Here is a 25883-nt window from a genome sequence, read left to right as displayed (position 1 = left end):
ATTCATTTGAACAGAATCATTTGCAGCGGTGTCTTACACTGTAACAGCAAGCGATACTTTATAAGACAAAAAATGCTGGATGAGGTTGATATTTACCTACAATCCATTGAAGGAAACAGACCTTGCAGAACATCAGTGATGAACCCGCTCTTTATTGCTTCTAAATGACCCTATACTGCAGGTTAAGACAATTAATATCCACATATCCATAACTGTATCGAGAAAAAAAAAAAAAAAAAAAAAAAAAAAAAATATATATATATATATATATATATATATATTTTTTTTTTTTTCTGATGCAAAAATGCCTGCTTCTTTGAGTGAAATTAGTTTTGATGATACATAAATTGTGCCTACATGTGAATTTCTTTGTATAAGAAATATTAAATGTGGGCACATCATATAAATCATTCTGTGGGATAAAAAGGCCATCAAAACAACACAAAAGAAATGGGCAGGGACAATGGTACTCTGGTAGGAGTGTGTCATCTCATCAAAACAAGAAAATGTTATCTTCAAAAGTCATTTGCATTTGCACGGATGAAAACAAACAGTGTTCCTGTTAGCGGCGCACACCTAAACCTGGCTTTGCCGGCATTCAGCTCGTGGAGCCGCCTGATGATGTGCATGTCCCAGATGTGTCAAGAAATCACAGCATCTTACCCACTTATGACTGTCAGCTGCGCTCGTGTTCGATTGCTCAATATACTTCTGCCTTTATCCTTATTTGAATTATTTGCCTCACTCATCTCATCTTCTGAATAAAGAAGTTATATTTGTACATCCTTGACACGTCTTGATCTGTTTCTCCATAAGAGAGATGTTACACAAAGAGGCTTTAACTGTCAGTGTAATCATGTAAACATTTTTAATGGGCCAATGCTGCACTTGATCTTTTGGATATATGGTCAACACTTCAGCAGACCCATGTGAGATCTATAGTACAGTATATGGACAAAAGTTTTGGGACATCCAATGTCATCGTACTTCAGGGAAGGAGAAATGACGTCAGGATGTCGTGAACATTGGATTATTTATGGATGCTCACTGGTTTTGCGATATCTAGATGTTTGTTTTCTCTGCCCCTCCAGTCAGTGATCTTGATGGCTCACCTCAGCATGGAGGAAAGCGAGAGAGGGCGAAATGAATTCATGTCAGACTCCCTTATGCCTTAGCGCTTATCATCTGTGAACCAACAGCGTGCTGAGAAACTCAACAAGCCACAACAGAGTCCTGCAATTACAGCTCAATCACACGACACACCAAATAAATCTGAACCAAAGTGGTTCTGAACCCGGCGACCACTAGTGTGACTTAAAATAATTGAAAACAAGACAAAATAAGTAAGATACTTCTTATTTTAAGGTAAGAGAATAGATGCAAAACTGTAGTCATATTCCACTCATGACTGTTAGACTACTGGATTCGTGGCATTAGTCAAAATGTTTACCCTATTCACCTGCAGTGTCTTTTGAGTCTCGACTCGTATGTCTCTGAATGACAAGTGTTTAACAGATGACAGAGGTGAAACAATGCATCTGAAACATTGGAATTCTCCGCTGTAATGCGATCTCATGCATAACACAGCGCAGTTATTGGACATAGAGCTCATTTTCAAGAATAATGCACAAAAACGCACGCTGTATTCTAAAAAGGTGTGAATTCTAAAAAAGTAATTATTTTAATTTTAATAATAATTATTTGACTGAATTATTTGAATCTATGGATACTCATAAGTAATACAGTTAGGGGAAGTGTGTGGTGCACTCTCTTACCGTCCTCCTCGGTCTGGATCACGGTCTCGTCGCTCTCTTTGCGTCCCTCTGGGTTGGTGAGGATCATCTTCAGGCTGACGTTGGTGTTGGGCGGCAGGTTGCCCACCACGTGTCGGGGGGCTTTGGGGTCCATCTCCAGGCAGTCGGCTTTGCTCTGGTTGGTTTTGTGGTAGTGGTAGCAGATGGTGACGTTGAAGGTGTGGCAGCGGGTGATGTTGTAGCCCAGTGACTCCCAGTCCACGGCGATGAAGCGTGCCTGCGTCTCTGCGATCTTCAGATTCCTGGGGGTCCGCATGGGTTCTGAGAGAGAAGACGAGAGATGGGTTACACTAGCAGACACTACACACAACTCGTTGTTAAAATGCAATTCGGAAGTTTTCACCCTCCTGCAGGAAAATAAAATAAACATTCATTTATTTAGAATTGTTTCACAATTGCTTGCAATATTAGCTCATCTCACTCCACTTTTTGTTATGACTTTTATGATTTATTTTCAGCATCTCTGAAATCTGAACGCCAGTTGTGGACATTCCATGGCATTTTATGCAGATATCAAACAGGCCAAAAGTTTTAATTGCACCCAAACCATTAAAACGATCTAAATTCATATTAAAGATTATGTAAACGAGTCGTTCATGTTGACGTTTTCACCTTTCATTTTTGAACTCAAAGTCTTAGATCACGATATCATAACTAAATCTTCCTGTGAAGGACCTTCTCTCCGCTTTCCCTAGTAAAACAGTTATGTATTTAAAATACATTTATTTTAAATAGAGTTCAAATCTATTAACGTATTTACTGACGTATCGCTCAAGACTTACTGATATAAAAATTACAATTGAACTTTATTTGAAGCACTACATTGTGCACAATGCACAATTTATTAATATTAAGCCTAAATGTATTTTAATGTCACTATTGATGAGGATTGTATGATCTTTGAATAATATCGGTCTTTAAATGCAACATATGTAAAGTGCAAATAAAGTATACTTACAATTGTTTCACTTTAGCACAATCAAATATGCATCAGTAAATCTTTATCAGAATTAATCAGAATTAAAATGATAATTTACACTCAATACTTTATTATTGCATACTGTTTAAAAATTTACTACAGTACCAAGGTGCTGATAATTGCCACTATTTGCAATAAGTAGTATAAATAGCAGAAAATCCTTCTATTTTAACAGTGTGAATAGCATCCATTAATATTTGCCCTCAGTGTAAACAACATATCACTAAGAAAATATGCTATTTCAACATAGTGTAAATAGCCACTGCCTTATTATTTTACTAGGATATGTTTGCAGGTTTTCTTCAATCATTTAGTTACTCTTAAATGCCAACCGATGAATGTCAAAATACAAGAAAAGATCGGACACTATTTCAGTGAAAAGCGAGAGTGAACTGGTCCGAGCGGTGCGAGAGAGATGGGAAGGGTTGTGAAAGCAAATGAGGCACCTGTGGACCAGATAAAGGCCTTCATTCACACACACACACACACACAGATGCAGACATTTGAAGCATCTCTAAACTAGCCAATACATCAGTGAGAGAGGTTTCTTATAATGCCTCCCCATAATGCATCAGTGCAGCACTCTGGAATGGCTTGTAATTACTGTAACGGAGTACGTCACCAATGCCAAACACTTCAGCAGTGTGATTACTGCACACACACATGCAAATGAACTGCAGAGTGTTTTTCTACATTGGTGGTTGGCTATGAGATGTAGCAGATTGTTGGTTATATATGCTTTGACCCGAAGATTAATGTTTGACTTAACCTTAACTCTAACTAAACTGAAACCTTTGTGTACCGTCATAAATCAGCAAACCTCTCAATAAAGTCCAGCTTCACTTTGACCTTAGAGTCAGGCAGGACTGAGCTGAAGTGTGTGAGGACAGGGACCAGATGTCAAAACACTCAATCTAGTATTACACACTGAAGAACACACACACGGGCCCACTAAAGCTTTTCTGTCACCGTCACTATGCATTTTGCTTAAAAAACAAACAGATGTGCTATTAATCAGATAACATAACATTGAGCATAGAAGAAGGCAGTTTACACAAATGTCTGCTGCTGTGCCCCTTGTGGCAACTCTGAGATTATAATGCATAAAAAAATAAAAAAATTCTGAACATAACAACTGAAATTCTTTAGCTAGAACCGTTTGCATCCACGTTTGTGGAGACTGTTTTCTACTTTGTATTTCTATTTATTCACAGTTTATTTCATAGTTTCAAAGCAGCTTGACAGAAAGTCATATTGTACTTGCTACACGACTATTCATCAAATCAATAATTAACATAACATCAAATACTGATATCAGTGTAAAGTTTAGATTCAAATATTTAAAATATTACATTATTATTAGCATTATGATACACATTTAATTATTTAATAAAACTGTATACAATTATATATGAGTATATACTCTACAAGGATAAAACAGCATGTAGTGATACAAAAGATGCAGAAATGAGTTGAAATGGTCAACTGTGTTGTGGAGCTGACCAGTAATTATACACACATGAATGACACTGTTGACCAATCACAGTCAAGTGTATTAGAAAGCCATGAAAACAATGTAAGTAGGGCATCAAATGAAAGCCAGTGGCAGGTGAGAGAACATGATGCAAGAAGAGAAAACTCTGGGGAAGAACAGAAGTAGAAAGCCAGATCAGCGGGTGGTGTGTGAGCCAAGCCACAGTGAAACGGAGAAAGGAAGTCCACACACACACTCTAGGTACATGTAGTGCGGCCTGGGAGGTGGAGGGTTACACACACACACACACACACACGCACGCATGCTAGCTCAGGAGGATCTGTACATGTAGTCTAATTAAAATGAGACACTCTGAATACAGACGAGGAACTTGTTAACACAGAACAGTGACTGGCTGTTAGCTCTGAGCTTATTAATAACAAAGCCTTTCCCATCATCCCTTTGGGTGACACTTTCTCTCTGACTCATGATTGTCATGAATCTTCAGGAAAGCAAAGAAAACAAAACTTTGGCCTGACAAGAGAAAGTATGCAAAAGTGGTTTCTGTACTGTTCTTATAGCTGGTGGACTGTCAGCTTGAGGAAGACCTGCATCATTAGGAAGATTTAGTGTCAATGTCCAAAAGCAAGACCCCAGGATGTGTTTCTACATTTAAAAACCAAACAAACACAAACACAGGAGTCCCAAGACGAGCTTTCAAAGCTTCAACTTCCTTTCATTTAACACTCTCAACAACAGCTCATCAAAGCACGGCGTTGAGAAGCCATGTCAAACAAAAGTGTTTTTATGTGACGTGTTTCTAACATTCTTCCTAAATATTCGGGGGTACATTTGCCCTTATAATTTTACTAGTTGCTTGTCTCCTATTGTTGTATTTAATGATTCAATAACCTGATGCAAAAGCTTGTGCTCTCTGTTTTGAGCACAATTATCAACTGCATTTGATGTAATATGTTCACACTTTAGTTTGGGATCAAATCTCATTACTCAAATGATTAACTATGACCTTTGCCTCAATAAACTCTTAATTTGCTGCTTATTAATAGTTAGTAAGGTAGTTGTTAAGTTTAGGTATGGAGTGGATTAAGGGATCTAAAAATATGGTCATGCAGAATAAGGCATTGATATGTGCATTATAAGTACTAATAAACAGACAATATGCTAATAATATGCATGCTAATAAGCTAAACGTAAGAATTGGTCACTAAACTAAAGAGTTACCAGTAATTTATTCTGAAATCAAGAGTTTCATCAGCGAAAGAATGTGACATCACTTCACTTAAAGGACATAAACAGAGAGCCCACCCTTGAAGAAGCACTGCTGTCATAGTAAGGGTTAGGTACCGTTCACATTTTAACCGGTACGGTACGGTACGGTACCGGTATCGATCCCTGTATTTCTGTACCTGTTGGGTGCCGGTACCCAAATGTACCTTTTTCGGTACTTTACACTCTGTGTAATTACAAGAACCTGTATTTCAGTGAAAAAATACGTTCAAAAGTCTAAATTCCAACATTTGAACAATGGCCCTACAAACTTTTTTTTTCTTTCTTTTTTCCCAGAAACACTTAATTTAATTTTTTTTTTTAATTTTTAACTTAATTTAATTTAAAAGGCATTACACATTTATTTTACATTAAAAAAATGAAAATTAAACCCTTTTATTTTTTGGCAAAGAAACTGAGGTTTACTGTTTAAATTGTGTGAATATTGCTTTTTTTAATAGTCTAATAATTGTATAATTTTTTTCTACAATTAAGTGATTAATCTGGTTGTAATATTTACTTTTGTCATCTAGTTGCTTTATTTAATTTTGATAGAAAATTGAATATTTAAAGACATGTTAAACTGTATGTTTATTTTGACCGGTTACCATGAAGTTTCTGTGTGTATACTGTAATGCTAGTTTACTCAAAAATCACCATGAGCGTCACGCGTGCTTCAGTATTTGTGTAGTAAATAAACCCGCGTTTCCACCATTCATACATACAGAGGCAAGCAGAACATGCAGGATTAATATTTAAACCGTCTTTTTGCATTTTAATATTCACAGACACTAGTCCATGGCATTTTGGCTTGCCCTGTGTTGTTTGAACGAGTTCCAGTGGTGACGTCACGTCACAGGGTCTCTCTTTCTCTCTCTCTGTAGCATATGCGGCCAGATGCGTTCTCAGGTACCAAAAGTTAGGCATGATAGAGTTAACGTGAATCGGTACTCGGTAGTACCGATGCAATTCGGTTGGTACCCTTAAAAATACCGAGTTCGGTACCCAACCCTAGTAATAGTCTTGAAAATCTATTGTTGAAGAGGTCTTATTAAGCTTTGAGGGCTGTAGGTGGGATGAATAATAATAAAAAAGATCAGCTTCTATTACCCGCACGCTAAAAAGTCTGGAAACTCATTGGATTGTGTTTTATGTCAGGTTTCTGACATCTGAATGTGAGAAGGAGACAGGCAGCCAGACAGAAAAGTCTCCCCCAGGGTTTTCATTTGGAGCTGTGCCACCGGTGACCCTGCAGGATGACAAAACATTTGTCAGGACTTACTTACGCCGGCCCCTCATTGCCACCGCCACAGAGCGGAGGTCAGACGCAATAGAGGAAGAGAGCCGCGGGAGACACCTGTTGACCTCTCCACTCTCCCTCACACGTCTAATAACAGCCCTCATGCTCTCGTTCTCTCCACGCCGCTCACCTCCCTCTCAGCCAACACACTTATTCACAAATAATGGATGAAAACACATTCAGAGAGAAAGGAGGAACCAGAAATGTAATAAAACTAAAGATGCGTCTCTAGAGCCAATTCCGCTCAAAACAAGTCATTATGTAAGTGTCAGTCATCGCAGGGAGGGTTTGTACGTCTCGTCTGAAATGTATCACATCCTTCTCTGCTGAATCACAGACACTTAGAAAACAAAACACAGAGAAAGCAATCACACACACAGTTTCCAAACGGCGCTCATTAAAACCCACTCATTATTCTCCTATCGTCTGCTAATTCTGATGCTTGTTTTATTGTATTTTTTTTCTCCTGGCTGCTCTGCTGATCTTTTCTGAGGATTCATCTGATGTATGTATCTACAGCTGCTATTGTATTAGATGAAGACAAACACTCTCCAATCGATCGGCCACTCGCACAAGCACCGATCCTGATGTTTATTCTATTAAATGAGATTTTTGATCAGGATTACAGCAGCGTACACTGTACGCGGAGAATCAGAGGCTGCAGCGGTCTGATGTCACGCTAAGAGCCAGTTTATTTCATGGATTTGCTTTCATTATTTCTGCAGTAAATTCCACCCCACAGTGTTTGAGATATAACAGGAATCTTGGGGTAATGTCTACTTTTTATATTTACATTTTTAGGTAAAATGCTGAAAAATGACAGACGCTTTATCTCATTTGATTATTTCTACTTTTATTTGGAAATTATCAGATTGTCTGGAAACATGATTAGTCTGCCATTTAATGTACTGTAGTTCTCATTGCAACTGTTCATAATTGTCTTAGATTTGATCTGATGTTTATATCTGCCATCAGATATAGCTGCAAATGCATTCCAGAATCTAAATCAGAAGTTTTTATACAACTATTTTTAACTATTTTAGTGTTGGGCAAGTTATTTTAAAATGTAATTGATTGCTAGCTACTGATTGCATCTTCAACAGTGTAATTAGATTACTGAACTAAATGCTCTCTCTAAGAAGGACTATATTACTAATTACTAGGGATGTAACAATTAAATGCGAGCCGGTTGAAAATCGATTCAAATATGTGATGCTAAAGAAATCGCAATTCAATAACGGGTAGGAGTTTATATGAATGTGTGTTTGAGGGGAACTTTAAGTTCTAAACTAAAAGTTTAGATGGTATTTCTTTTTTATCTCATTTTGTTATAAAAAACCGTGAATCGAATCGAATCGTGAGTTGAGTAAATCGTTACATCCCTACTAATCACTACTTTCTACAGCCCATGTTAACCTCATGCCAGCGTAACAATACAAGGACAGATATAAAACTGCTCTCTTAATTCTTTCAAATAAATATTACATTACATTAAACAAGCATTTTAACATTAGATGCTACATTTTGATGTTAAATCCTCTATTATTTTATAAAGTCTATATAATACTTAATGCAATTCCTTAATGCAAATACATCACTAACTGTAATTGAATTACAAAAAGATTAATCCCTTACTTTATTTTTCAAGGGAAAAGTAATTCAATTACAGCAGTTGAGTACTTCACAGTGCATTACACCCAACACTGATGTCAATTTCTTTATTACCAACGTTTCTCTTCTTGTTATGTGTACACAACAGCCAATCAGTGATCTGCGGCACATTCACACTCTAAAAACTTTCAAAATGGAGGAGAAGAAACCATCTCGCGGCTCTTAGAAAGCTCTCCGTGATGAACGTTTACAATTGTGGATCTTTTAAACAGGAGAGGGCGGGACAATGCGCCTGTCGCCATGGCGATAAGGAGATGTCACTCACTGTCGAGTAAAACCCACGAGAGGAAATTTATATGCGTCCAATTCACACCCACGACTAGTGATCAATTCAGCCTGGCTGGAAAAAGTGTGAATTTAAGTGGCGAGCTGAAGGCTGATAGATCCCTGACATCCTCCATCAGTTTAAATGTCAAGCAAGCAATAAAACGTAGTGGTGAACAGCAATGAATTGCTCTGATTTGGCACGGCCCATCAAACCCAGAACCACACACACTCTCGCACACACAGATAACATTTTTCCTGCCAACAATTACCAGCCTCCCTCTTCCCGTCTCTCTGAGCCGGGATCAATACGAGTGGAGAGCTGCATTAACTTTAATCACTCCTAAAAAAGGACAACACTTAAAGTCTTTGGGGTCATTTTTACCCCAAACTTTTAAAAAGCGATTGCATAAGGAAATATACATTTTTTATATGGAAAACTATATATCATTTTTTTTATTTACTTCTCAACTATACATTTATGCTGTGTTTTTGTGGAAATTTTGAAGTTTTTTACCTATTTACTGCACAATTACATAACTAGGCCATAAATTGGCTCATGAAAAATGATTTTTTAAAGAAAAAATCACTTAAATGATGATCTTAATTAAATCTAAATAGTTTCTGGACATTGCTCTATGTGTTAGGGATAGAATACTGCCATCTAAAGGTTAGTCAAAAAACTTTATTTCTTATGGGTTAGGAATTAAAGTGCAATGGCCACATGTATCCACTAGAGTGCTATAGAGACTCATTCATTTTCACTTCATTTTTCTTGATGCTTCAACTTCTCCTCACAACTTTATGATATATATTTTGTGAATATTTATTTAAACATTTTGAAATACATAAAAAAATCTGTAGTTTTGTCAGAGTTAGAATTTGTTGTTGTTTTCTAATATATTTTGAATTATCTGCTTTTGCAAATTATTATACATACATTTGAAAAAAACATTACAAGTCACCACTATGACGTGATAATCACACACTATTTATTTCAGAAAATTATTTATCAACAACTATTTATTTTTTTAGAACAAGAGATTTTAGAACAAGATGAATTTTAAAAGTAAATAAACCAATATAATACAAAACAACAGCACCAATAAACTGTAATGAACAGGAGTGAAGGGTACACAGAACAACTTTTTTTATAAATCACATGGCTAATAAACATGTGAAAGAACAAGCAGAATATTATAGAATATATATTACAAGCTTGTTCCATGTTGCATATGTGACATTTTTCAGATTTGTGCCAGTTTAGTTGATTTTATTTGCCAATTTCTATAAAAATGCTCTCTGTTGCAGTGGCATACGTATGTTTGTGTGTGTGTGTATGTGTGTGTGTGTGTGTGTGTGTATGAGATAGAAAGTTTGTTCCACTTTGGGTTTATGCTCTAGGACCAGACCTTGAATTAAATGTAAAAATTTTTAGATTTATGCCAGTTTAGTTAATTTTATTTGCCAATTTCTATAAAAATGCTCTCTGTTGCAGTGGCATACGTATGTTTGTGTGTGTGTGTGTGTGTGTGTGTATGAGATAGAAAGTTTGTTCCACTTTGGGTTTATGCTCTAGGACCAGACCTTGAATTAAATGTAAAAATTTTTAGATTTATGCCAGTTTAGTTAATTTTATTTGCCAATTTCTATAAAAATGCTCTCTGTTGCAGTGGCATACGTATGTTTGTGTGTGTGTGTATGTGTGTGTGTGTGTGTGTGTGTATGAGATAGAAAGTTTGTTCCACTTTGGGTTTATGCTCTAGGACCAGACCTTGAATTAAATGTAAAAATTTTTAGATTTATGCCAGTTTAGTTAATTTTATTTGCCAATTTCTATAAAAATGCTCTCTGTTGCAGTGGCATACGTATGTTTGTGTGTGTGTGTGTGTGTGCGTGTGTGTGTATGAGATAGAAAGTTTGTTCCACTTTGGGTTTATGCTCTAGGACCAGACCTTGAATTAAATGTAAAAATTTTTAGATTTATGCCAGTTTAGTTAATTTTATTTGCCAATTTCTATAAAAATGCTCTCTGTTGCAGTGGCATACGTATGTTTGTGTGTGTGTGTGTGTGTGTGTGTGTGTGTGTGTGTGTGTGTGTGTGTATGAGATAGAAAGTTTGTTCCACTTTGGGTTTATGCTCTAGGACCAGACCTTGAATTAAATGTAAAAAATTTTAGATTTATGCCAGTTTAGTTAATTTTATTTGCCAATTTCTGTAAAAATGCTCTCTGTTGCAGTCACATACATGTGTGTGTTTGTGTGTGTGTGTGTGTGTGTGTGTATGAGATACAAAGTTCGTTCTACTTTTTATTTATGCTCTAGGACCAGATCTTGGTTTATTTGTAGAAATTTTCAGATTTATAATGGATTTAGTTTTATTTTTTTGACAAACAAAATTTTAAAAAGTCATTTTTTGCATTTTCCCATTCATTTTCAATGTGGGGTCATTTTGACCCCAAAGACCTTAAAAGGTAAATTTTTTTTTACACACCTTTAGAACAACCAAATCAAGCCCAGTTTTTTTGTGCATGTTTAGATAGATGATTTAGGAAATGTCACCGAGTTTCATGCCCCTGCGATGAAGGTAACACTTTTAAAAAATGAAGGAAAAATCCATTGGGGTCATTTTGACCCCAAAGGATGATTAAAGGTTAAGTTGCTAGATTAAAGCATTATTTCTCTGTAATAAAGCTTTATTGATCAGCCACTCCATGATCAAATCCGAGCACATATCCCTCAGACACGTCCACACCTCACACCGCCCGCGTCCGTCGGCCGAGACCTCACAGGACGCATCGGTGCTTTTGGATGCTGTTTCAAAGCACACACTTACTGTAAATAGCAAGCTGTGTCAATACGGAGGAATTTTCAGAATTGATTTTTCAAAGGTGTTTCCTCTGCATTTTGAATAAAGCATTGTATTGTGTTTTAGGGTAAAAAAAAAAAGAAAATGACTGGTGCCTTTTGCATTTTTTTCTGTAGCCTTACACCTTCCTCAAATTAGTAATAAATTATTATTATGGAGACTTGGAAACAGGGGGCCCCATCATACACCCGATGCAAGGCGCAGCGCAAGTGTGTTTGCTAGTTTCAGTCCGGCACCATTCACATTTTCCCATCCAGCGCCACGTCATTTAATTAGCAAATGCATTAGCGCTCATTTGTGCGCCCTTGGACATGCTGGTCTAAAAAAGAGGTGTGTTCAGGCGTATTGCTGGTGCATTGCTATTTTAATGAGCTGAAAATAGACTGCGAAATAGACCAACTCAAACCTGGTCTAAAGTCTGGAGCAGTGTTTTTTCTTTGTTATTTAAAGAATGTACAACCTGCTTATTAAACACAGGGACGCACAGCAGCACACAAGCATGCCAAATATAAAAAATTAAAGGATTGCAATGCATAAGATTTTTTTTGGTAGGCTAAATATATATATATATATATATATATATATATATATATATATGGCTACATGTCATAATGGATAGTCATCGCATGTATCAGAATTAGGCCATTTGCTCGCACACGAGCAGCTCCATTTCATCTCACGTTTTGTCTTTGCGCTTGCCAAATTCCGCCGTGTAAATAACAAATCCGTCATGGCACAGACGCATCTGACTCTGATTGGTTTATTGCACGTTACCCCCAAAAAACACCCATTACTTATTAAGAGAATAGGGACAAGACGTTAAGACCATGCGCACGGGCGCGCTAACCATTTTTACGTTGTTAAAATAGCAAAAGTGGATTTGGACACGCCCTGAGTTCCCCTGCACCGTGCACTTTACACTTTGTGTTTAGATCGTTAAAATAGGGCCCATGGCCTACAACTTTATATACATCATTTCATTAAAAACGGGGAAATGCAATTTTATTTATTAATATTAAAGTATATTATTATTATTATTATTATTATTTACCCAAATTATACAAAAAATACAATTAAATAAATATCACTAATGTATAATTACAATTATAATTAATAATACTAATTAACTGTAAAATAAAAATTAGTAGTAGTAGTATTTCATATATTGACAGTACAAATACAATACTAATATATAGGGTTGCTTTTTGTTTCAAACATTAAACCACAAAGCTTCTCCTTTGGTGGAAAAAGCAGGGGTTACATACAGTATTTATATGATTTCAACAGTCTGTGCCATTTGATTACTAGGCTAAACCATATTGCATTGCCAAGTATTGTTAAAATAATAGTTTGATAAAACTATTAAATAGTTAAAAAAAATTAGATAAATTAAATAAAAAAAATAGTTTGATGCTTGATGAAAAGTTTTGATGCTTGTCGAGTGTCAATTCTAGCTCCTGTTTGGAAACGATTCATAAATTTTCAATAATTGTGACAAATGTCTAATATTTGATCTTTGGCCTGTCTAGAAACAAACAGTCTGTTTGTAAAGTATAGTGCTGCTGAATGCCACGCATAAATGAAGGCTGTGGGCTGGAACACATAAATGAGAGTATATTATCTGTCCTGCTGTAGATAAAAGGAATACCGTTGTTTCACTGCTCACGCTGTATGTTTGTTGTGCAATAGAAAGTCTATTTCCTTGTTTTATGCACCGGTGGTCAGTCTCATTCAATTCAGCCCGCAGACGCACATTATTTCACTGCATGTCTACCAGAGATCTTCTCTACCTAGAGCACACTACAAAAACTCCTACTTCCAACCAACAAACCCAACGCAGAGTGACATTTCAAGACAGCAAAGAGCAAAGCCATTGATTTCATTAGCAAGCGTTACTGTTTCCCATGAGGCATTGCTTTGTGTCATTTCACACTGCATCAGTGTCCGTGGACACACACACATTTACACAGAGGCTGTGGCTGTAGGGTGGGTCAGTCCAGAAGAACAAATCAATGGTAATCTCATTCACAATGACTTCTCAATGGCACAGCTACCTGATGAATAGACTCATCGATTTGCTGTTGTTCTGCCACTTCACGCCGGTGAAAACACATCTGCTCTTTTTGAATTAGTCTGTATGGGAGGAAAATGCAGGCAGTATTTTTTCTTTCTTTTTTTTCAGCAAGGATGCAATAAATTGTTAAGTTATTGTTAAGACATTATTAAAAGCTTTAATCTCAATTATATTAAAATAAAACTGTTGATAATAAGAGCAATCATCTAAAACGAAAACTCATCAAAAATCATATTGTTCATCGTGCAGAATATTGTTCCTTGTTGATAATTGATGATTTTTTATTGTCATTTGGCAACACTCAGCAGATCAATAATCAAAGATCCCTGTATACTTCAGCTGATGTTTGCTCTAAAGACCCTTTCTTCTTCCTAACACATAATATCACATCTGCTCTCTCTCTATTGTCTTTGTTCATAAAAACAAGAAGTAGAAAGCAGGTGTGATGCTGCAGTCTTTTAGCATTCAGCTCGTCACCGACTGTCGAGCCACAGAGTGTTACTTCACTTCCTTCAGCGGCATCTGTAGATGGCTTTAACCCCCAAACACGTCCTGCCGCTACTTCAGTCTAAACGAGCGGCGATGAGCGAGAGCGCCTGTGTATAAACGAGAGCTTCACAGGGGCAACACTTGATCACAAAGCCAATTTATCCTCGACTCCACATAATAGAGCAGTGAAATGGCAAGGGAAAGAGAGAGAGAGAGACCAGAGTAATAGGAGGCATTTCATTTAATTGCTATAAATTGGAGGGTCAGGGAATGTGAATGTAATTCTGAAGGGCTGTTTATCGGACCGGTGGATCTTTGAGCCGATACTGAAAAGGGAAGATGGGAGACGGACGGCTTTTCTCAAACGGAGCCATTCAGAATGCACTCGTTCGATGGCCTATTTGATCCCTCCTTATTAGATTCATCGATGCGTTTCCTCCAACATATTTGGCCAACACAAAGACTGTCTGTCCACATACTTCCCATAATGCCATTACTCAGGGAGCCGCACATGTCCAGCACAGTGTAATCACGGCTAAAGATCCAATACTGGTTAGCTTTAATTATGCTTTTACACCACAAGTGAGACTCCCCGAGGGCAGGAGGAAACAGAAAACGGCTGAGAGAGAGGTCTGTAATGGGCTGCGCTTCATAAATTTCAAGACAATCAATGCAGCAGCCTGCTAATGGTGCATACATGAGCTAAGAAACAAACACACACACACACACACACAGCAGACGCACACTTATCTGACAGTGTGCGTTCCTTAAAATATGACACTATCAGCTCTTTATCATCATCCTCAATTTGGACTCTAAACAGCCGTTGTTTACGGTAGATCGACAGACACGGCTTGTGCTTGGTCTGTAAACTCTGACCGATGGGAACCAGCGCTCTGTTTCACTCGTCATGAGCTGGTTATTGTTGTTGAAAACTGAATACTGCTTCCTTACAAATGTTATGAGTGTGAATTAACAAAGAGAACGGTGTGCTGTAGGGCTGGGCTGAATTATTGATTTATTTTAATCGATGAACTGATATTGATTGATGAAGACCGGTCTTGGTCTATGCTGTTTTCTGCTGATGCATACATAAAATGTACTAAACATGGCTCCAATAACTGCAATAATGCTTTCTTACTTTTGATATGAAATAAAGTATCAGCTTTCAAATTTTGTCAAATTTATTATAAAATAGCAACAATAAATGTCGTTCTGAACTTTGGACATGACTGATCACTGTAGTGGCATCAGAAGAAACTTACTGAAATGAATCCTGTCTCATGTAATCAACCAATCAGTGTTTCATAAATCAAATAACTTATAACTCTAGGCAGCTGTATATATGCACCATATTACATATTCATTATATTTTTATTTGTCTGCATTATTCATTTACTGTATGTAATTTTGTATGTATTAAAGTTTTTTTTTTTACAGCTACTGTTTAAATATTTATTTAAAAAAATAAATTGCAGTAAAAAACATAACTATATTATTAAGTTAAGTTATTTTTATACATCAAAAAATGCAATTTAAAGGTTTATTTACAAATCAGCTGTTCATAGTTCACATATTTAGTGTAGAGAGACTGTTTTCCTTGAAACATACTGACATATTGTACCTGATATGTGACCCTGGACCACAAAACCAGTCATGGTGGTCAGTTTTTGAAATTATCAAGCTTACCGTTGATGTAAGGTTTGTTAGGATAGAACAATATTTGTCTGAGATACAACTATTTGAGAATCTGGAATCTGAGGGAGCAAAAAAATCTAAATACTGAGAAAATCATCTTTAAAGTTGTTCAAATGAAGTTCTTGGCAATGCATATTACTAAACCAGTATTGGGTTTTTTATATATTTATGGTAGGACATTTAAAACATTTCTTCATGGAACATTATCTTTACTTAACATCCGCATGATTTTTGGCATACAATGTACCCATACAATGTATTGTTGGCTATTGCTACAAATATACCTGTGCTACTTATGACTGCTTTTGTGATCCAGGGACACATATATATCTGAATAAAACAATGTTGAATTAAATTAAATGGAATTGCATGCTTGTGAATTAAAATTGCCATCTCATGATGAAACTGGTGTCAATACCCAGCCCTAGTGTGCCGGAGAGCGGGACAGTGGAATCTGTTAGCACTCCCATTCATCTCAATGGCAGTTGCTTGGCTGACGCAGGACTCCGGGGTGTTTGTGATTTGAAACTTGCACTCATTGACACTCAGTTCTGCAGCCAGGGAGTTTTGAGCCAATTTAAGCAGGGCTGGCCACAGCTGCTTTAAAGATTACCAGCTCAAAGATTTCTTTTTATATAGAAAATCTCTCAGGGGCAATCTGGACCAAAGCGACCAGCCAAACCTTGACATCTTGATGGAGCCATGGCTTAGTGCTTGTGCCCGCCTTCTCTTCCAGTTCTGAAAGGCTGAATTTTGAACTTCTAACTTTGAAAAGTGCATTAGAATGGCACTTGATGTTGATTTCGCTGGGACCTTCTCTCCCCCTCATCTCCCGTCCTTTCAATGGAAGTGGCAACTTGTTTTCTACTTAAGACCATGTGAAGCATAAAGAAGAACCATCGTCTTAGACTCTAGAAAACAGCAGAACACGTGTGGAACAGGCGAACTGACCTCACCTGATAAGCTTTTAACATCTCAAATGTTTTGCTTAAATCACTCTCTACAACAGCGTAAAGCAGTGTTTATCTTCAGCCTTGACACTGACACTGTATCAGAGAATAACTCAGCATTACTTTCTCTCAGCTCCCGCTCGATGGTGGCTGAATCGGCATGTAAACACCTGTAAAGAGCCCAAACGAGGCTGACTCGAGGGATGAATATTTAACGAACCCTCACCATCTGCTTATTACTGGAGTCCAATCAACTCATCAGCTCATCTTGCTTAGCAGAAGCTTGCGTCTGTTCATTATGCTGCAGTGTCAGTTCTGCCTGCGGGTCACCCAGAGGAAAGAGCTATCACACCTCCATCACATCTCACCTCATTCCCCCAATCATAAATCAGATTAATAACACAGACTCCTGCTGAAACCACCTGCTGCTCAGACGCTTCCCCTGAGAAAATGACCCCTTTCATCTCAGATCAGAGGAGATCTCAACAATGTCTCACACTGTGCTCAGAAAAAATCTCCCAAGATCAAGAGATCTGGACTGCTAGCCACATTTACTAAATGTCAACTATGGATTATTTTATTTTCATTCATTTGCATTTAGTCATTAAGCAGGCGCTTTTATCCAAAGCAACTTACAAATAGGATGGCCATATGCACTGTTCATACGGGACACGTCCCTTCCAGGATTTTAATAATGCCTAAAATATCCAGGTTTTGGTTATTTGCACTGTGCAGATTGATAGTTGTGTGACATTCATGAGAGCTTTAAAGAGCAAAGCAGACGGCTCCTTATGCTTTCTAATTTCTTTCATGTGTTTGTTCATTCGTTTGGCTTGAAGCATTGTGGCGCATGTTTTTTTTTTTTACTGGTGCGCAGCGACGCTTCAAGTCAACTGAACGAACAAACACATGTGCATATTTTTTATAAATTAATAAAGCAATAAAGTAAGTAATAAAGTAATTTTCCTGACATTCCTCACTACTGAGGAACCCCATTACAGTCATTGTTCACCCAAAAATGAAGATTTAGCCTAAATTTGCGAACCTGGTGATTATTTGTTTGTTTTTCTTGTGAAATTTAGCAGAATGGTTGCTCTTGTATGAAAAAAGCAGCATAAAAGTAGACTGAATTTTTTTTTAAAGAAAATAAAATTTCAGATTTCAATATTATGCTTAATTTAATGTTATTTATAATAACATTTGTCATTTCCTTGTAATTCTTTGTGGAATTCACTAGCTATTTCTAAGTAAAACATGTTTCTACACCATTTGTTTTCTTCAGTGTATAATGGAATCTCCTTTATGTGTGCTTGTATTAAAACATGGCAGCATTGGCATGCCAGTCTCTAATGGCAAATAGCATCAACCCTGGTAAGACACCTCTTTAATATGCACAAACATAAATGTGATCAGAGACCTAAAGCAAATGAGAAGATTTTCAGTGAATAACATCTTAAATTTCAGTTTGTTCCTCAGGAATATAGCACATACAGTGTTGAGGAAAGGTTTTTGACCACTCCCTGGTTCTTTTTTCTTCTTCTTCTTCTTTTTTTTTTTTTTTTTTTTGCATATTTGTCACACTTAAAAGATTTAGATCATCATACAAATAAATACATAAATAAATTAATAATAATAATAATAATAATATTACACAAAGATACTGCAAGTAAATACAAAATGAATTATTAAATGTTGATTTAATTTATGAAGGCAAAAAAGCTGTCCAAAACTACCTGGCCATATGTGAAAAATTAATTGCCTGTTAAATCATTAAAGAACTTTGTTTAACCACATTATTTTAGAATGCTGACTTAAATTTCACTAGCCACACCCAAATCTGATTACTGCTTGACCTGTTGAATCAAGAATTCACTTAAATAGAAGCTCTTTGACAAAGTGAAGCATGCTTAAAGAGCAACACATCATGCTGTGAATGAAAGAAATTCAAGAAAAGATGAGAAACAAAATAGTTTACATGTATCAGTCTGGAAAGGGTTATAAAGCCATTTCTAAGGCTTTGGGGCTCCAGCGAACCATGGTCAGAGCCATTATCCACAAAACTTGGAACAGTGGTGAACCTTCCCAGGAGTGGCCAGCCTACCAAAATTACTCAAAGAGCGCAATGATGACTCATCCAGGAGATCATAAAAGAACCCAGAAGAACATCTAAAGACCTGCAGGCCTCACTCGCCTCAATTAAGATCAGTGTTTGTGATTCAACAGTAAGAAAGAGTCTGGGCAAAAACGGCATCCATGGGAGTGTTCCAAGGCAAAAGCCACTGCTGACCAAAAAGCACACACAAGGCTTGTCTCATATTTGGAAAAAAAAATCTTGTTTATCTCCAAGACTTTTGGGCAAATATTTTGTGGACTGATGAGACAAAAGTGGAACTTATTGAAATGTGTGTGGACCGTTATATCTGGCATAAAACCAATACAGCATTTCATCGAATAACATCACACCAACAGTCAAGCATGGTGATGGTAGCTTTGCAGCTTCAGGACCGGACGACATGCCATAATTGATGGAAGCTTGAATTCTGCACTCTATCAGAAAATCCTAAAGGAGAACGTCCGGCCGTCAGTTTGTGACCTCAAGCTCAAGTGCACTTGGGTTCTGCAGCAGGACAGTGATCACAAACACACCAGCAAGTCCACCTCTGAATGGCTCAAGAAAAACAACATTACGGTTTTGGATTGAGATGCTGTGACATGACCATAAACAGTCCATTCATGCATGAGAATTCATGCTCTGATGTGGCTAAATTAAAACAATTCTGCAAAGAAAAGTGGGCCAAAACTCCTCCATAGCAATGTGAAAGACTCACTGGCAGTTATCACAAACATTTGATTGCAGTTATTGCTGCCAAGAATGGCACAAACAGTTATTAGATTTGAAATTACTTTTTCACGTAAGGCCAGGCAGGTTCGGACAGTTTTTTCCCTTATGAAATCATTATTTCAAAACTTATATATTATCTTTGTGTAATGTTAAAATTAGTTTGATGATCTGAATCATTCAAGTGTGACAAATATGTCAAAAATAATTTAAAAAACACTTTTGTAAGCCTGACAGTCTCATTCAGCACACACGCTGTCATTACGGAAAAGAGCAGCACGGACATCTTGCTGAACGACATAAAAGATGACAGAAAGTTTCTGGTCAATTATTCCTCCAAGTCCTCTGATGTATGAAAGAGGAACATTTTCACTTCAGGAGGGGTGTACATGAGACTTTAAAATCCTAATAAAGCCCGACTCGCTCCTGCATATCGTTTCACTGCGAGAGTCTCTGTGGCTTCCCTCCATCTGTCTGTCTCTCGTCTGTGGGACTATTAGAGTGTGAAGAGCTAGATTAGTTTAAGCTTTTTCCATCATCATATGTTTTCTACTGTCAGGCCTCAAATCTCCCTCCCACTAGGAAGCACAGAGGGCCCTTATGTGTTACTAGGCAACCAGGGACAGTCCATAATCTTTGTTTTGACAAATAAACAAGGGAAAGAGTGAGATTATAGGGTGATGGGAGGTTTGTGCGTCTCATCTTCTTCAGCTTCCTCTGCCACCTTTCTCCCGCCAGCACCGTAACCTGTCTGTGAACTTATTACTCAATATCAACACTGGATTCAAATGTATCTAAATGCTTAAGGAAAGGTGCCCACATAACAGTCATCAGTGGGGCGATATACTTTCAAAATAGGGTAAATTAAGGTAAGATTTTGAAAAGTACTGTCCCAGCTTCTGAAGATTTTTGTCTGAGAGTGTGATTTAAAATGGATTAAAATCGACTCTGTGTCTGGTGTTTTTGTGCTTTATATTGTGGTACATTTTAAAGGAAGAATAGAAGTTGCTTTCATAATATTTTTTTTATCAAATTGTAAATTTTCTTCAACTCTCAAACGACTCCTCAGGCCGTGTGGGCAGAAGTTAACTAAGTTGCGAATGCAACTGCCAGAATGCCAGAAGAAGATGCCAGAAAGACCAGCATGCACTCTGGGTCGTTTTCCAGATATATTTAATTGTAACTTGGCAGATATTACACTTTGTTGTCATTCTAAATGAGTGTGTTGGAAATTCATATCGATTTTTATATTGTCAGTCAAAGTTTATATGGGTGGAATGTTTATGCCACTGATTTGATTACAGATGATTACAGATGATACAGTCGTTTCTGCACCACTCACCAAATGCAATTGCCAAAATAATGTTTTCAAGAATGATTGTCTTCCATTGGTCATTCAACGGTCTAATGCTTACAGGTGTTTCTACACATTGAGCAGGGAAGTATTTCATCATCTCTAAACATCCACACTTTAACTCGAAACTAAATGTTATGAATGAACGTTCATTAACCCTGGTGATTGATTTACCCAGATTACAACGGCCCAGTTTGTTTGAGTTCACTCAGCGCTGTTGATTTAAGCATTACAACCACACAAGCATTAAATATTCAATCCAGTGCATCAACTGAGAGGAAGAGGAGGAAATTCAAAAGATCCGGCGTTCTTTCAAGGTGTGAGAGTGCATCCCACACACACACACACACACACACACACACACACACACACACAGGCCTCAGTGCATCCCACACTTGATTATGTTTCACCTTTTATCCTCCTCTGACAAGCGCTAATAAATCACTTCTTCAGTCGCAGCGGACAAGAGAGCAGGAGGGAGGGGGAGAAAAGATAATCATAAAAAAACCATCACGTCGCCTTCCACTGTCTCTCCCCGAGGGAGCGGATAGAAAGAAAAGAAGAAAAAGAAAAAAAAAACTAATTCACACTATTCCCACGGGGAAAATGAAACAGTGAGCGTGTCACAGCAGCATCATATCAATTACCCATAAAGCAATGGGGCAATCTCACAGCCCCCCTTAACGATCAACACCACATCAAAATTTTCAATTAAGCGCCTCGTGTAGCGCCTTCCATACCTCTCTCTGAACATGAGCATCACTTCCTGCATCGCTTTTAGCTTCTGAGTTGGGTGCAATTGAAAGCACTTTTCCCAATGCACACACACACACACACACACTCACACACACACACACACACACACACACACACACACACACACACACACACGAGTGTCGCACAACCTCTCCAGAGAGCTCTATTACTATTAGAGAGAAGTGAAACACGGGGCAACAGATGGAGATATTGTTCAGACAGAGAATGATAAATTCATTACATAATGCATTGCCCATCTCCGTGCTGTCTCATCTGGCCTCTCTTTGCATATTGCTTGATTAATTTTCAGCAGCACTTTGAATGGAGTCACCAGAAACGGTGTGTTTGAGTGTCTGAGAGTGCTGGCGAGCAGAAGCACTTGCGTTTTTTGCCGTTATTGTTACATTATAGACCAAATTACCATATAAACTCAATAGCGGTGCTGCACAACCTAGTGAGCGGCCCGTCTAGACAGCATGGAAAGAGCTGGAGCTAGCAGTGTCATCACATTCAGATAAATACACTGCTGTTCAAAAGAAGTCTCTTCTGCTCCTCAAGGCTGCATTTATTCAATAAAAAATTATTAGTAAAATTATTATTACAATATAATTACAATTTAAAATAAATATTTTCTCTGTGAATATATAGTAAAATAACTTTCAGTAGCATTACAGTAGCTCATCTTTTTTATATAGTATAGCTTTTCCATTAATATACAGTCAAACAAAAATTTATTCAGACACCTTCAACATTTCTACCATCACAGTTTTTTCGCCATATTTAAAAAATGGTAATAAAATATGGTCTTGATAATGTCAGATGACTTTGATACAGAGGTATGTAATTAATTACAATCAACCAGAAATTATTCAGCTGTTAACTTTACATACACAACTAGATAATACCAATTTAGTTCAACCAATTACCAAGCAATGCTTCATTTTCCTCAGTCTGTGGTGTAAAAAGGTCACATTGGCAATTAAAGAAAAAGCACTCAAAGTGTCTGAATAATTTTTGGTCCAAATTATTTTTTTTGCAATTTACTGGTAGTCCACTGTATGAATAATTTTTGGGTATAATATTTCAGGGTTACATAATTGTTCTATCCTCACTCATATAAATTAACTATAGTGTCCTGCACCCACTAGTATAAAAAAATATATATATATATATCTGATGTTTATTCTGTATTGTATTGTATTGTGACTATCCATCTATCCATGCAAGGAAAATCAGTTCATTCAGATTCAGATAATGCCTGAAATATATCCTACAATATTTATTACAAAGTTAAATGTTTTATTTTTATTTTTGAGATTAACATTTTTGAAACAAGAAAATAATCTGATAATATATTGTTTCTCCCTTCTTACTTTGAATACTGCCCACAGCTAATAAGTTTAATGTAGTTACAGTAGATACGTTTTATTAGTAGCTTGTAGAGTGTTTTCAAAGTAAGTCTTGGAATGGGAAGTCAGCAGGCGAGTTGTATCCACTCGGAGATGTCCTAATGAGCAGCGCTGAAGGCCAGAAGCTCTTGTTCATGCACTAGAGCGCTCATGGTGATCTGTGTGGAGCAGGAGGAAATGAACTACACTGCACTCGTGCACTTCCACACACACACACACACACACACTGAGGTAACAGGGTACTTTAACCATAGTACGTGCCATCTGGACTATTACATACAGTACAAGCTATTCCTTCAACAAACAGAATTCATATCACTGATCAACATCACAGAATATTAGAGCTGACAATTTTATGTCACAAAGATTGCACGTCACATATATAAGTCATTTACATACAATGATAACTTAATAATACATTAATCTCTAAAGACATGTTTTGTGATGTATATATTCAAAGATTTTTTCATTTGCCACAGTAAAATGCTTGATATATCTGTGATATAATTCTTCTTTTGTCAATGAGTGAGCTGGCATATCCAGTGTATGTACTGTATGGAAACTCAGATACCACTGTTGTTTTATTGCATCACATGCAGATTAGGGCTGGACACTGACACAGATTACATGATTCACAAACTCTTGATTCAATTCAGTTCTTACATTTTGTTTTGATTCATTTGGATATTAATCAGGAAAAGCATGTCCATTTTTCTTCAGAAAAAAAAAAAAAAAAAAGCTTAACTGAGGCTGCAAACTATCTAGAGAACCCTGTCAGTTGGTGCAATATTATAAAATTAAAGTTTAAAATTAGCAACAGAAACCATTAAATTCTACTGTGATTTATTTTGAAATATAATAAACAACACTTAAAAACTGACTAGCATACAAGGATTTAAACTGCACATATGACAGTTTTTATACATTTAATAAGATAGTTATGTTTATACTCCAATTAGCTACTGAAAAAGAAACATTTAAACAAAGCCGAGACTTTTTTTCATACTAAAATCAACAAAGCTTATTGTGATTATGGGATACAAATAATGTTAAAGTTAAGTTTTGTTCATGAGCCAACTGAACACATAGATTAAAACACAGAAAGGATAGACTGATAGATACTGTCAACCCAGCCTTTACTAATAATAAGTTATCATATATTCTGTTATTTTTCACTTATTCTGTCATCTCAAGATAAATGACAAGAAACAGAACAGAGAACAGATTATAAGACATGAGCTCTGTGGGCTTCTGTATGTGAACTGCAAATCTCTGTACTGTTCAAGCATGCTGGCATTTTCACGAATTAATCACTGCTGTGTATTTCTGCACAAGATTTCCGACGGCTTCAGTTCTGCACTGAAAATCAATTTACATTCAGATGGACTCCAGTTCAAACGCTGTCTATCCGTCAAGAAAGCCCTCACTTTCCCCCTCATATTTTTGCATCTGCCTTCAGTAAGGACTTTTCTCCTTCTGTGAAGCGTGTGTGAGACAGTGCTTACAGCAGCACTGATCAGGGAGAGTGAACTTCTGAAGCAGTAAGAATGGCATGTGAAGTAGATTACCTTTCCTCTGATGGGCTAATATTTGGTCACGGCTCTTTTTTTCATGCCATGTTTTATTCATGACTGGGGTGGGGGGTGGGGGGTTCTGTAATATATTGGGATTTTATTGTGCGGGGAGATTGAAAATGTTGAATTCAGATTCAGCATGTGGAAATAGGCCGTGGTTTATGTGTTTTTTTTTTTTGCCTGAGGAAGGCCACTGTGAAAGCATGAGACGAGAGAGAAAGCAACGGCTGGCAGATGAAAGGACAGTAAAAGGTAAAACGGACCTCGTACCTGCTCTCCAGCAGCATGTTCATCCAATTGGCTTTTTTGAAATTCAAATGAGGGCTGTTGAGGACCTGATAAGCACATAGAGTCAACACACCTTAACCACTACACTCGCTCAGGATTATGGGTAATAAGGGCAGGGAATAAATATCATTATATGTGCACAAACCCACCCCTGCATGCTGAGGTGAAGTCAGTAAAACACAGGGGACAAGAGCACATGGAGAAGATTTAAAGGCTAAGGTCAACCAGAAACTAAAGACACTGCCTGCTCACTCCTTACACCGCTTGAAAAACATACAAGCAGAAAAGAAGAACATTGCCAGAAAGTTCATGCTGTTCCTCGTATCCTGGTTTGCTGCTGGTTTGAGCTGGTTTAAGATGGTTCTTAGCTGGTAATGTGCAACTAGTTCCTGCTCAGGACCAGTTTAAACCAGCTCATGACCAGCAGCCATGCTTCAAAACATACCTAGTTGTAATATGTAATGTTGTTTTTTTTCACACAATGAAAGCGTGTAGTGAATATCAAAGTGTAAAACTATGCCACTTTGCACTATTTTTTATCAATCCAAATAAATCCAACCTAAATAAAAATATGGCCATTTCATAAGACATAAAGAAACGCACACACTGCTCCTTTCAGGGGGATCAGAATTTCACTGGGGAAGAAAATGCTGTTTGCTGCAGCCTCGTTTGCTTTTGTTGTGTTTTTGCTGCTTTGTTTTCATTTTCTGGGTGAAAAAAAACCTTCCCTTTAAGTTGATTTGAAGATATGGTAGCACTGATCCATTAGGCCAACACTTTTTTTCAGAATAAAT

General features: G+C 37.1%; 1 protein-coding gene across 13 annotated transcripts in view; it reads right to left on the bottom strand.

Moving 5' to 3' along the window:
* The window catches only part of LOC132107156 (receptor-type tyrosine-protein phosphatase kappa-like), a 181821-nt gene that overhangs the window by 40780 nt on the left and 115158 nt on the right, over positions 1–25883 (bottom strand). For all 13 annotated transcript variants that reach the window (XM_059513403.1, XM_059513391.1, XM_059513390.1 and 10 more), the window contains one exon: positions 1776–2075. In XM_059513403.1, the coding sequence (XP_059369386.1) occupies positions 1776–2075 (300 nt within the window). The remainder of the gene's footprint in view (positions 1–1775; positions 2076–25883) is intronic.

Source organism: Carassius carassius, chromosome 27 (genome assembly GCF_963082965.1).
Source record: "Carassius carassius chromosome 27, fCarCar2.1, whole genome shotgun sequence".
Lineage (NCBI taxonomy): Eukaryota > Metazoa > Chordata > Actinopteri > Cypriniformes > Cyprinidae > Carassius > Carassius carassius.
This window is presented reverse-complemented; position numbering and strand designations above follow the sequence as displayed.